At 38.2% G+C, this 13,278-nt stretch overlaps 3 protein-coding genes across 4 annotated transcripts; 2 read left to right on the top strand and 1 right to left on the bottom strand.

The window, feature by feature from the left end:
* The first annotated feature begins 674 nt into the window (after positions 1-674).
* Positions 675-3,113, top strand: LOC126597127 (PRA1 family protein D-like). The gene is made up of 2 exons (XM_050263901.1): positions 675-1,419; positions 2,676-3,113. Exon 1 carries the CDS (start codon positions 859-861, stop codon positions 1,393-1,395), a length of 537 nt encoding a protein of 178 aa, XP_050119858.1. The 5' UTR covers positions 675-858; the 3' UTR covers positions 1,396-1,419; positions 2,676-3,113.
* A 2,547-nt stretch (positions 3,114-5,660) lies between these two features.
* On the top strand, positions 5,661-8,216 carry LOC126597122 (FHA domain-containing protein At4g14490-like). 2 transcript variants are annotated; one of them, XM_050263896.1, is made up of 3 exons: positions 5,661-6,767; positions 7,537-7,620; positions 7,857-8,216. In XM_050263896.1, the coding sequence occupies exon 1, from the start codon at positions 5,728-5,730 to the stop codon at positions 6,709-6,711; it is 984 nt and encodes a 327-aa protein (XP_050119853.1). In that variant the 5' UTR covers positions 5,661-5,727; the 3' UTR covers positions 6,712-6,767; positions 7,537-7,620; positions 7,857-8,216. The 2 variants fall into 2 exon arrangements, with proteins under 2 accessions (XP_050119853.1, XP_050119852.1); XM_050263895.1 differs by lacking the exon at positions 7,537-7,620.
* Positions 8,217-8,368: 152 nt separating this feature from the next.
* On the bottom strand, positions 8,369-12,839 carry LOC126597120 (E3 ubiquitin protein ligase DRIP2-like). The gene is made up of 7 exons (XM_050263893.1): positions 12,725-12,839; positions 11,832-11,931; positions 10,799-11,318; positions 10,268-10,713; positions 10,119-10,169; positions 9,328-9,400; positions 8,369-8,842 (listed from the first exon to the last, which is right to left on the bottom strand). Exons 1-7 carry the CDS (start codon positions 12,837-12,839, stop codon positions 8,669-8,671), a joined length of 1,479 nt encoding a protein of 492 aa, XP_050119850.1. The 3' UTR covers positions 8,369-8,668.
* Between the last annotated feature and the right edge of the window lie 439 nt (positions 12,840-13,278).

Genomic DNA, 13,278 nt, shown 5'->3' with positions numbered 1-13,278 from the left:
ATGTATCAAATGTTGAAAACAAAAAAACTTTAGGATAGTAAACAAAGATTAATCCTTTAATTTATGAACACCATAAAATTATAAATAAAAAAAAAAAGACATTTAATATGCACTAAATAGAGTTTAAGGACTAAAATCAATTTTTAATCTTGTATAAGACCTTTTTTTAAACTTCATCTTAGTTTTCTCTTATTTTTACTTTATGGGTATATTCGTTTGGTATTGGGTCGACCGTCAAAAGTAGTTGCGTCATAGCCGAAAGGCATGGTAACCCCTATCCCATTGTTGGTCAAGGCATCTAGTCTCCCTATTGGATGCTTTTACCAATTGTCTTAGCATCTGCAATGTGGTATATTAAATAGAATAGTAAATAGGCCTCCCCAACTCGCTCGGAACGTGTGACCTGATTAGTTAATGTGTTAATCCGAAATTTGTTATTTTCGTATCATTTCGAGTCGGGTTACCAATTCGTATAAGAAATTAGAAGAAAAGAACCAAAGATTCCAACGCCAGATATTGTCCAAGCCTGAAACCTCTGTTGTTTGTCCGTCCAACCCCCGGCCATTGAACATTTTGGAAAAAAGCCCCATATGGAGGAAATTAGCCCAACCCAATAAATTTGGCCCAAATATATGAACCAACTTTCAGTCTTGTGATAAATAAACCCTCGGCTAACAGTATCCAGTCCTAGCGGAGGTCAAACTCCGTTGACCGAAGGCCATTTTCCCATTAGCAGCGAGCGAGAGGAGAGATTGAAACCACAGGAAACACAAACACCCCAACTCTCTGATTTCCTCCGCCCGATTTCCAGTACTCTCCGCCGTAAAAAATCAATTCTTTCGAGAAACCCATCTCGCAATGTCTGCTGGATTGGTTTCCCAGTTCAAGGAAGCGACACAAACGGCAAGGGCCACGCTTCGGCCATGGGGTGAGCTCCTGGAGCCCACCGCCCTCAGCCTCCCCTCCGGTCTATCTGACGCGACGACCCGACTCGCCCAGAACTTGACCCACTTCCGCTCCAACTACGCCCTGATCGCCCTGATCGTGCTCTTCCTCAGCCTCCTCTACCACCCATTCTCCATCATCGTCTTCTTGATCGTCTTCGCCGCCTGGCTCGTGCTCTACTTCTCGCGTGACCAGCCCCTCGAGGTGTTCGGGTTTGTGGTCCCGGACCGAGTCGTGATGGTTGTTCTTGCGGTGGTGACGGTTGTGGCTCTGGTCCTGACTCACGTGTGGGTCAACGTCGTCGTTTCGGGGGTGATTGGGGTCGTTTTGATTGGGCTGCATGCGGTGTTTAGGGGGACGGAGGATCTTGTTATGGACGATCAGGAATCGCCGTATGGGGCTCTGCTCTCGGATGATGCTGACCCAAGTGGGAATTACACCATTATGTGACTGTTTCTCTCCAAATTTTATAAGGTGGGTTGGATTTTGGTTTCCCTTTTTCTTCTAGGCTTTGTTGAAATTCAATTTTGAAATTTTGTTGGGTTTTGGTTGGAATTTTGGGTTTTAATTGCTTACAAGAGGGAAGTATAGGGCTTTAATTGATATCCTTCAATTTGATTACTTCATTGTTATTTGCGCTATTCATCTGTTTTTGGAATTTAATTTCGTGTTTATGGTAATTCTTGATTGACTGTATCCAATGTGATTTGCCTCCATTCATGCATTCCCAGTTGCAGAAAATTGCATTGTTGCAGTTGCGTTCGTAATCCAATTAACATTTTTGCTAGGCATAATGTGTGGCACGATGATACCTTATACCGCATTCATACTGCAATGCTGATATGTGTGTCACTGGCATATAAATCGTGTACAGAATATGTAAACATGTTCTTCGTCGTACTTATGCAGCCTTTTCATGCAACTTTATACTTTTCTGATTGCATCAAAACATTCGGAACTTTGTTTATTTAAGTTGAATATATACCCATAGTTGGAAAATTTTATGTATGAATAATTGACAAACATTTACCTATGAATAATTGACAAACATTTACCTATGAATAATTGGCAAACATTTACGTTTCTGTCAACGGTGTCTTTTAAAAGAATGGGCCCTATTTGAAGATTATGTGATTTTACTCACTATGTACCCCTTATAACTCTTTGCATGTCCTTAGTTCAAATCTTGGTTTGCTACATAGCATTGAAGTTCCTAATCATGTGAACATTTGGCGGTCCATAAATGGGGGTAAGGCTAGCCGACATTCACCTCTCCCAGACCCTGCGTAAAGCGGAAGCCTTGTGCACTGGGTACGACCTTTTGAGTCCTTTCTGTCTCGGGGAAATGTATCTTGCATAATTTCCTTTCCTTTGGTGTGTTGTGGTAGCCATTTACCAAATAGAGTAACATTGCAGCACTTGGGAATTAATTTGTCTATGCCGTATGCTTTATCACACATACGTGGGACCGTGACATGATTATAAATATGAAAATCCTCTATCAAGAGTTGTCAGGATTGAATTGAGCTGTATGATTTTTACCCAAACTTGCATTTTTTTTCTGTTCTGATATTGACCCGAGTCTATTTTGTGCATATGACGTTGTGACGTTATATGTAACAGCAGTTCTTGTTTGAACGTTTTATGTCAAGTATTGGCTCCCCATGAACTGGAGATGGTGCTAATGCATTTTTGCTTGTTTATATGTATTTCCCATGTATGCAATGCAGATGGTAGCATTTCTTTGTTCTTCGATCAGGTACCTGTGTCTCAGACAAGCCTCCGATGGGGGTCAACCTCTAACCAACAGATCCAGTTGTGATGTCGTTCTTCCTTCAGAAGTCTGAAATTGTGTATCCACCACCGTAGTTGATGTTCGGCACTTCTTCCCGATTCAGATCACATTTTTGGGGTTGTATATACCATTGTTTTCTCATGGTAAATCATGGGTCGCATTGTCGGACGGTGCCATCGTGGTATACATTGGAACCTTGCAAATTGTGAAAGTTTAACTGCAAATTTTTGTAGTAATCGTTTATGTATGCTGTGGTGATTACTTTTCATTTTCATACGTATTGTAAGTGTATTTTGTAGGAAACAAGTTCAGACGATCTGCTATATGTACTTGAGTCAAAATTAGAAATAAACCAAAAGGACTATTTTTATCACAGATAGTCTTTGAAATTGATCTACCCCATCAAAATAGTTATTGAATTAGAAAACCAATTACTGTCATTCCTGAAATTTACTACCGAACATTAATGTCACCCTTCCTGTTCAATTTTGTCAATTTTTGTATGCTGATGTGGCACACGTGTAACCTTACCTCTCCTGATGTGGCACTCGTTTAAACCTTACCACTCCAATGATATGATGCCACGTGGATTTTACAAAAGAAAGTTTAAAAAGTATTTAAAAAAAATTATTTGTTTTCATTCTCAAGATATTTACAAGAATACCCACAAAAAATGAAGAAGGAACTACTTATTGATAAGATTCCAAACGAACGTATCTCTATTTTTACACCTGGTTGGAAAAAGAAGCATGAGCAGTATGTATTCTAAATTCTTTATTAAATTTTTTCCAAGAAATCTAACATTATATATACCTTTAATATATAAGTAGCGCATGAAAAAGGCTGTAGCTGTAGAAGAATTAAAGCCTTCAACAACTCCTCACATAATAAGTATTTGGAATAAAGTCCAACAAATTAGGTACAACACCATTTCTTACCTATTTATTTTAATGGCATTCTCTATTTTACAAATTAATTACCACAAATTATAAAATTAAAAAAAAATTCTACAAATTAATTAACTCAAATTAAAAAATTAAAAAAAAACAATTTATGGGTGCAAGAAAAAGATTAATAGTGACCAAACAACATTTTCAAATACGGTAACTCTTCTCTTATTTCCATACAGAAGTATACTATAAATTCAAATTGCATTCAACTTTCAAATAGAAATAAAATTGCATTTTTATCAATTTTACAAACATCACACCCGTCTCAAAGTACAAACGTTAAAGTACAAGCTTAAGGTAACATTTCTTACTATTTAATTTTGTAAACATGATTACAATTTGTTACCTCAAACTTGACAAATTATTTATCTTTCAGTATTCTAAAAGTAACTAGAGTAAAAGTATTGCTATGGGAAAATTGTCAAAATTGAAGGTATTTAGGTTAAATTGCTTACAACCTTTATATTTAGGATTGTGCATTATAGTGCATTATTCCCATCTTAATCAGTTAGACTTCTTATTTTATCATCATTGCTTGCAGATTAACCATGAAAATCTAAAGCATCAAGTGCAAGCAAATGGATGGCAAGCATGGCTTTGATTTCACATGTAGATGCTATGTTTACATATGTATATATTGTCCATATTTTGCTTTGCTTCATATATTAGGAGTTCATTTCTAGCTAGCCTATAACTTTGACTGAAAACTTATGAATCTGGAAATTTTGATTTAAGGACATTAAATGTTATCATCATGTATTTAGAAATGAAATTACATGTCATATTTTCAGATTTTTGGAATAGTTTATGTTTTCCCATTTATCTTCGTTGTTGTTTTAAAGGAAAATAGTACAAAATTGTATGAGAGATTAGTAAAAAACCATAACTAAACAAAAAATTGTATTAAAAAATAAATATCTAGATAAGTGTGCTCAAACTATTTCTGTAGTGAGAAACCAATTGAAAAAGGATAATATAAAAATTTGAAAAAGAAAACGGAAAACTTAAAAAAAGAGAGGTTTGGGGGGGGGGGGACGAGGTTACGTGTTGAACCTTCAAAGACTATATGTGTTGAACCTTCAAAGACTACGAAGAATAAGCACAAACCAGTTAGCAGTTTGCTTCGTAGGAATCCCACGATCACATCTCAGCTTAGTGGGAGGTTCAACTATAACTACCCATGTGCCAAATTTGTTTTTAGAGATGAATAATTGGAAGGAAACCGATTTTCGTTTTCAGTTTACTATGTGGATCATCTGTTTATGTTTACATACTATTGTTCATGGACCTTAGCTAGGAAGTTGCATCTAAAATTCCATGTTGATTGACGATTGCATGAATAACATATAAATCATTACTTTATGCAAAGTAAAAAAAAAAAAATGACAAATGTTTAATAGTCCATGATAAAGAAAACCTGATAGTGGTTCTTTATCCCACCAAAGAAATTACCCCACTAATGTGTTTTAAAACTGTGTGGTGCATGACACCCGTGATTAGAGAAAATTAAGGTTTGTATGTGCATTAATTATAAAACTTGGTTATAATAATCATTGTAACACAACTGTAGAGAAAAAAAATCATAAGGAAATTATTGAAAAAAAAAATAATAATAAAAATTGTTATGATGTATGCAAACATACAATCTACAAAATAATCACTTAAGAATATCTAAAGCAACACATCTTTGAAGAGCGTAACATCCGTGATGCAAAAATGTCTCTCGCATGAGCGTGAGTGCGTGTAAAGAAGTTAGTAAACATAAAGAAAGAAAGCAAAAAGAAGGAAGTTTTCATAATATCCAAATTGCTTTTTTCCTATTAAAATTAAAAAAAAAAATGAATTCATGAAAAAACCCATGTACTAAAAATTAATAACAAGGAAAATATAAAAACAATACATACATTTTATCAAATAAAAAATAATAATAAAATAAAAAAAGTGTGGCAAGAGGCTAGTATTTACTCTGAAAACGGAAAAGCATTTAAAATAGTTTCTACAATTTCCCTCCTTTCTTCTGTCAGACTCAGAGAAACAATGGAGCCCTTAGCTCTCAACCTGAAAATGCTCCGAGGCCCGGGGTTTCATAATTGGAACGGCGACACCCGGCACTTCCGACCCGGATCCAAGGTCCGAATTGGCCGCGACGGCCGCTGCAACAACATCCCGATCAAAGACTCCGGCATTTCTTCCAAGCACCTCTCCATCGAGTCCGAATCGGGCAAATGGGTGCTCCGAGACCTTGACTCCTCAAACGGAACCCTTTTGAATGGCACCAATGTCCCCCCAAACACGCCGCTGGATCTCAGCCACGGCGACGAAATCAAAATCGGCGAGTGCACTTCCATTGAGGTTAAGATCGATGGCTACGAAGAGAGCCGGCTGAGACGGAACCCGAGGCGTGTCGAGGAAATTGAGGTCAAGGGGAATCAGAGGAGGGGTCGACCGCCCAAAGCTAGGGTTTTGAAGAGTGAGGTTGCGGAGGAGAAGCCTGTGGAGGAAAAATTGACACGGCAAGTGAGTGTGAGGCAAACTCGGATCACGAAGAATGAGGAATTGGGGAAGATTGCAGAGAGCTGTTGTGTAGACGCTGAAGGATTGCCGAAAAGGACACGTGGTGGTGCAAGGAGGGGGAAGAATGTACCAAAAGAGCAACCGGTGTGCGATAAACTTGACAATGAAGCTTCAAAAGCGGTGAAATTGGAGGAAGAGAGACATGAGGAGGCGGATAGAGAGTTCAGCGTTGGAGAAGAGAGTGGTGGAAAAGGTGAAAGTGGAAGTGGGAATGGCGAAAAGGTTGAAAATGGAAGCGGGAATCGCATTAAGGGCGACAATGGAAGTGGGAGTGGTTCGGGTGTTAATGTGAGCTGTGACTTGGAGAAGATGACGCTCGGGGAGTGGTTTGGGTTTTTGGAGAGGCATTTGCCAAAACAGATCATTGGTGAGACGGAGGAGGCACTTGCGGAAATGACAGAGAAAGCAAAGAGAATTCGGGAGTACATTGCGCAGGAGAAGAAGTGAATGTGCTCGTGGGCTAAACGGGATAAGCTGGGAGGATGAGCGCCTTGTGTTCTGTGGTAATTTTGCAGCTCAATTCCTCTGTATTCGTATGAATTACTTGGCGTATGAAATTTGTACTGTGTACTTTCATCATGTATATGTCGTTTCATATTCATGCTAAAGTTACTTAGTCTTGATTTTGAAGCCTTAGATATGATATTAAAGACTAATCCATTGAATTTTAGGGATATGAGATAAAACTAATTTTATTTCTGTTGTCAGCATCTTTCATATTGACGGGGGTGGTTTAGCACTGGTAACTCTATCAACCGTTCTACCCGTTACCTATTCCTGATAGAAAAAGTTGTCCGGTTTTGGGTCTAAATGAGGCATCATCCATCTTTGACAGCTATGTTCTGTTTTGTCGCTCTCCATCCATATGGAGGAGCTACTGGTTTATGCAGTACCGCTGCTCTTGAGAATTGATCTGTTTATGTCGTATGGTTTAGGCAATATCACACGTACAAAGGGCAGTGACATGATTTTTTTTAACCTCGAGAAATAATCGATGAATTAATTCTCTATCAGGATTGAATTGAGCCGAGTGCTTTTTACCCAAAACATGCATTTTTTGCATATATGAATGCTTTGGATAAATACACATCTGGCTTGGAAATGTCCTAGGTTGATCATTTGCTGCTGCTTGATTGCTAGTTATTACGGTTGAATTTGTTTCCAGGATATGCAAGAGTTTGGTACCTACTTCACACTCTGGAAGAAAAAAATGATTGTAATCACTAGCAATCACTTATTGTTGTTTCTTGAGTTGTTTATTGTTAATCGTAGTTCTCAAACTGGTGCCATTGGATGTATCCTGTCATACGCCGGTTATATCTGATTTTGCAGTGAGTGAAGAAAACACAATCGCAGGTATGGAATTTTGAAAGAATTTATAATCATCTTAGTTTTGGCTGTTAGTCAGGAAGGGTTGTAATATGACCTTCCAGTATTGGCCCCCAAGTCTATTTTGTTAATTTGATCTGTTGACATGTTATGCTTACCGTATTTCTTGTTTCAACATTTTAGGTCAAGTGTTACCATGAGTGGCGATTGAGCTAATGCATTCTCGCTCATTTTTATGCATATTTTCAATGTATGCATTGCAGGTGGTGGCATTTCTTCATTCTTCATCCGGCAGATCCAGTTTGAGATGCTGCGCCTTGCTTCTGAAGTCTGCAATTGTTCACGCACTCTACTTGTTCAGCTTCTAACGGAGAAACTTGTATACATCCGTGCTTTCTCATGGTAAATGTGGAACAAATGGGTACAGAGTAGGTAGCTGTATCGGTTCATGCATTGTAAAAGCATGTAAGTTGTGTACTGCAATTTTCTGGGTAATCATGTGCGATGCTAGCTCCTTTTCATTAGTGGTGAAAATTGAGAAAAAACCATTCATCAGTTTGTCCATGGGCACTGGGGCTCCCCAGTTTTAACATTTACGGAATATTCACATTCGTATTCCCAAATGTCCGCCATTCGCATTATCTGCTCGTTCAAAGTAGATGTAAGATTCCAGTTAACATTTAAGCCCTTCTGAAATTATCAGAAAGGAGGAAAAGAAATGTTTTAGGTATATTCCTATTAACCGATATTGCGCCAAGAGTTATAATTTAAACCAGCTTCATCTGTTTTGAAAATCTATTGTTTTTCGACGAGAGAATTCTACAAAAACTTAGAAACCATGATACAGAGTTACGATCCTAAAGAACAGATCCTGTTCAAGTATAACTCGAAAACCTGCTTAGAGTAAGAAGTACCGGGAACACCACACTGCAAGCAAAGCAAGTATATGCACCCGGGGATGAAAAGAAAGAACAAACGAATTTTCATGCGGAGAACAACACGGTGAAGGCAGCTCAGACTGCCGTCGCCTGGACTGATCACTTTCACAGAATTGTGACTACAGGAATAGCTAAAGCTACCGAGGCAGCATTTTTCGACCATACATGAGGGGCATCACGTATTCCTTTGCAGAGCTTCCTATGGAGATCTGAATGCTTTGTGAAGCCGGTGTTGTCTGTAACCACAAGTCGACTAAGTTATGCAGCTGCAATGTCGGAACTATTGGGTTACCGCGCAATGCGACCTCCACCTGCATTAGGCATCAATTGAAACTCAGTATCAAATTTAGGCACACTTCATGAATTTAAAAAGTCTGTTTAGCATAATAATTTTGCTGGTCTGCACAGATAAATCGTGTTTGTGCTTAGTGTTCAAATCAACTGAGTTTTCGCATGTTTATCATCAAGTTTAGTTTCAAATGTCACTATCAGATATAAACAATTCACGAATTTAGTGCTTTCTCCTGCTCGCCACAAGTATATGTACCAAGGACCCAAATTACCCAAAATCTCAAGTGAACAGTTTGCAGTGATGGACAAATCGAGTATCTCTAATTACTTCTTTTCTTTTCTTTTCGAGAAATAAAACGGATAAATTTGGTTTTGTTGCAGGACAATGTATCTTCATTTTCGATATAAGAAAAACGCTTCTCCTGTCCTTTTCTTCACCATCTAAGTTCTAAGTTTCATACATGCACAAAAAGTAGTAACTGAAAAGGGACAAAGATGATGTTACCTCATCCTCGCTAGTAAGATTCAGCTTTTTCACCAGATACTTTTTTATGAAAGAAGCAGGTATGCTACCATCCCTAGAGAATTTCGAGAAACAAAACCGAATTTAGTGTCTGCCCTGCAAGATATTACACAAAAAAAAGTACACTAGACAATGCCGGAAAATGGTAAGAGAGCATTTTCATCTAATGGTCAGTTCAGTCCCACATGATTAATTTTGTATACTCCTGCCATGTATAATCCCTGAGTGTTCTCCAAGAAAAGGGGGCATGAGAAAAAAGAAGGGCACATGCATTCTTCAAACAAGTCTGAAAAATGTTCCTAAACAACGATCCATGGAAAGCCAGTACAGTTGTGTAACAACTAAAAATGGAAAGGATATTTCTTTTGTCCTTCGAAAACATGTGGCATCTGGAAAATGATATATTTTGTAAAAGCCTAAAAAGCTTCATGAATGCATATCATATGTTGCAGAATTGCAGTAACAAAAGATTGCAGTAGAAACAAATTTCATTTTTTGTGATACCAGAGCAGTATCTTCATGTTATCTAAACACCATAGGAAGCCTCTTAGATATTGAGTTGAGCATATCATGAATCACGAGCGAAAAATCAAATTGCTTGTAAGATATGATCTATTGCCATGAACTTTACATCGAGACTGAAAAATTCATGGTGCAGCAGGGAAAGATACAATTAAACAACAAGACTTCCATTCCGACAACCAAAATGGTGAGGGATCAGCAAAAACAGTAAATGCAAGAAAATAGAAGGGCATGAGGTTAATGAAACTTACTTGACTCTCAAGTAAAATGAAGGTAACTGCGGCAATGGTGGAAAGCCTTCCCTGCAACAATCAATTCAAAAGTGTAAAACTCAATACATGAAGAGGGAAAAAGCAACCAAAATCAGTTATTGGTTTATGCTAAGGAAACAAAATCTCACTGGTGATTGGAAGCAAACAACGAGAACCAAATCGGACGTAATATTCTGTCACATTTATTATTTGCATCAACCAAAGATTGTGCTGGAATATTGAGTCCCTCAGGTACAGCTAGTTTTCTTTTGCGGCCACGTTGTGGTTTCCTAGAACTCCCTGAACCCGATGGAGCAGGATTAGATTGATTCATACTTCCACCGACTTTGGATTTGTTACCATATTCCATAATGGGCTTCACCTCACGTGCTTCGTTGTTGAGCGCATCAGGCAACATTGGTTCGGAAACAGGAAGTTGCAGTAGCAGATTAATCTTATCAGAACTTGATTTTCTTGCCGCTTCAACCAGGCTGTCTAATGGTTTCCAGATCTCAGGTCTCACATCTTCTGGTTGAGAATTGTCCTCCACATCCATGTTAAGCATGTGCTGCTTCAATGATCCCTCAGTAGAGTTCTGCATCAACATAACTCAACATGTTTGAGAGGATAAAAATGGAGAAGCAAATGCATTGAACCGACTATTGTTCTTCCTCTTTTACCTGTCTGGTATATAGTGCATCTTTTTTTAGTGTCTGAGGTGACTTAAGTCTCTCATGGAAATCTTCCTCTTTCTTTTCAGGCTCCTGAAATGAAGGATACTCTCGTAGAGGAACTCTCCTTCGTGTAGGATACCTTCTTCGTCCACTCATCTCAGGTCCGCCTGATACTTGAGGTGAATTTATCACCAATGAAGAGAGATATTTCTCTTTTCTTTTAGCTGGGATTGGAGCTGAAGACACAGCAGGTGCCTTAACCTTTTTCCTTTCGGACAGTAGTGGGTCTATCTCTATATCTTGCGCAATGTCATCTGCAGGTGCCTTGGACTTTCTACTTTCGAAAGGAAGCAGCTCTTCTGTTATATCTTGCACATTGAAGTCTGCAAGTGCCTTAACCATTTTTGTTTCGGAAGGAAGGGGCTCCGCCGTTGTATCTTGCACATTGTGGTCAGCAGGTGCATTGACTTTTTCTGTGTCAGGACGGAAGATCTTGCCTGTTATACTATCCCAAAGGGGGTCTGCCCTGCAGACAAGGAAACAAAAAGATTAACGTAAAACAAACACAGATATTAAAAGTAACCTTTCCATATCAGCAATCTAGGAAACCCTCGTCAAATGTGAACCTGCTTGCCACTGTATGTTTGCTCATCAAGAAATTTCAAAAAATGGTAACTAAACGTTGAATGTAATGAAAAGTGGAAGTGTAAATAAAAAGAAAACTACACTTTGCATCTGTCCCTTGCTGAATACACAATACCTTCCCAGCACAGCCGTTGGTCTGAACAATTGGTTCTACGCAAAATTATAGTAGTTAAACTGTACGCTTTTCAATTTATCCAGTGTCCAGGGCCTGTACTACTAATTAAACAGTCTGTGCATCAAATCTTTCTTTTTTTGGTAACAAAGTACGCTATCAATAATCCAATTTACAGTATAACCATTCTTCTAGCATGCTATAAAATTAGAACATGAATGAGTAACCGATGTTTAAACATTTATAAACATAGGACTACTATTGATGACCAAATTCAAATACCTGAGTTTTTCCAATGGAGCAACCCCTAAATAAGTATTGCATTTTGGACAGCAGTCCAACTCTTCGTCTACTATCTTTGAGTATATGCACTTCTTGCAAACTGTTCTCGAAACCAAAAGAGACAAGTCACATATTTGATTGATAGAAGAACAATCAATATGCAGCTCAGATGATTATACGAGAGACTGAGGTAAATAAAACACATAATGCAGCTTACTCCATATGATTCAAATAACCATATTATTCAGATGAATTTAGACAGAAATTAAGACGGTATGGGACGAATGAGCGAAGAAAGATAACAAAAAATATGGATTACCAAACAATGTTCCAGTGAAACATAAGAAATAACTGGAGTCTAATATGTGATGGAAAATAGAGATAGTGCTTCTTTGGAAATATAATTGCCAAGTAAATTCGAAAAACTTAGCCGCAACTCTTTGCTATTAGGTCTTGTCTTGTCCAGTACAGAATAGTGAAACGTGACCAAGATATTAACACTACATAAATTTATAGACCATGCAACCATGAAGTCCAAGTCGTTCATTACACATATGCAAGGAAATAGCAAACAATGATTAGTAGATTGACATATTCCAAAAGGGAGTTGTTATTGACACTCCAAAATGCTCATCATGAACTTATAGACATGCAAGTTTCCTCTTATGTTTTTATAAGATATAACGCATAATGATATTTTTGAAGTGCTAATTACAGTTTCTTCAAAAAAAACTTAGAACCAAAACGCAAATTGAATAAAAACCCTGATCACGAAAACGTAACAAAGAACCCATATCGAGGAAAGGAAGAACTTCAAGAAAGAAACATGAAATCCGATTAACAAAAAACATAATATTGGATGAAACATGAGGAGGGAGAGAGAGGGTACTGACATGTATGAAGGCATTCACATATGGTAGTGGCCTCGCAGTAGTGCTTCTCGCAGAGTGGACATGTCACGCATGCTTCGATCTCCCTTCTGTTTCTCTTGACCACCTGACCACTCATGTCAACGAACACAAACCAGTGCAGTTCTACTCTCTTTCTTTAACTATTCTGCAACTCACGTACACCTGGTGCATGTCACCTTCAATATTCTTGACCAGAAAAATCAAGAAACAGGAATCATATCACCAAGAAATTGAGCGCGCAAACAAAACCTAGTACGGGGTTTCCTGACTCTGTGTTGGTGAATGATGATAGCTATTAGGACGTGTTTGGTGGCCGAGAAAAAAACAGACGGAAAACACAAAAAACAGAGTGGATAGAAATTTTGGAGTATTCGAAGAGGGTTCTTGTTCGATTTGGACAATGGGATTGGGGTTGGATTGATGATCTGTTCGAGGCACAACAGCTACAATCTCACCTCCTCTCAAAAATCATAAAGCAAAAACATACAAACACGAACGCGCGCATGAAAAACTATAACTATGCGTGAGTTTGCTGA

This window comes from Malus sylvestris, chromosome 13 (genome assembly GCF_916048215.2).
Source record: "Malus sylvestris chromosome 13, drMalSylv7.2, whole genome shotgun sequence".
NCBI lineage: Eukaryota > Viridiplantae > Streptophyta > Magnoliopsida > Rosales > Rosaceae > Malus > Malus sylvestris.
This window is presented reverse-complemented; position numbering and strand designations above follow the sequence as displayed.

Coding starts and splice junctions, on each gene's coding strand:
- LOC126597120 (XM_050263893.1), bottom strand. CDS start 12,839: ATGAGTGGTCAGGTGGTCAAGAGAAACAGAAGGGAGATCGAAGCATGC. Junction 11,319..11,831: donor GCTCCATTGGAAAAACTCAG/GTATTTGAATTT, acceptor CCTTGTCTGCAG/GGCAGACCCCCTTTGGGATA. Junction 10,714..10,798: donor ATGCACTATATACCAGACAG/GTAAAAGAGGAA, acceptor ATGTTGATGCAG/AACTCTACTGAGGGATCATT.
- LOC126597127 (XM_050263901.1), top strand. CDS start 859: ATGTCTGCTGGATTGGTTTCCCAGTTCAAGGAAGCGACACAAACGGCA.
- LOC126597122 (XM_050263895.1), top strand. CDS start 5,728: ATGGAGCCCTTAGCTCTCAACCTGAAAATGCTCCGAGGCCCGGGGTTT.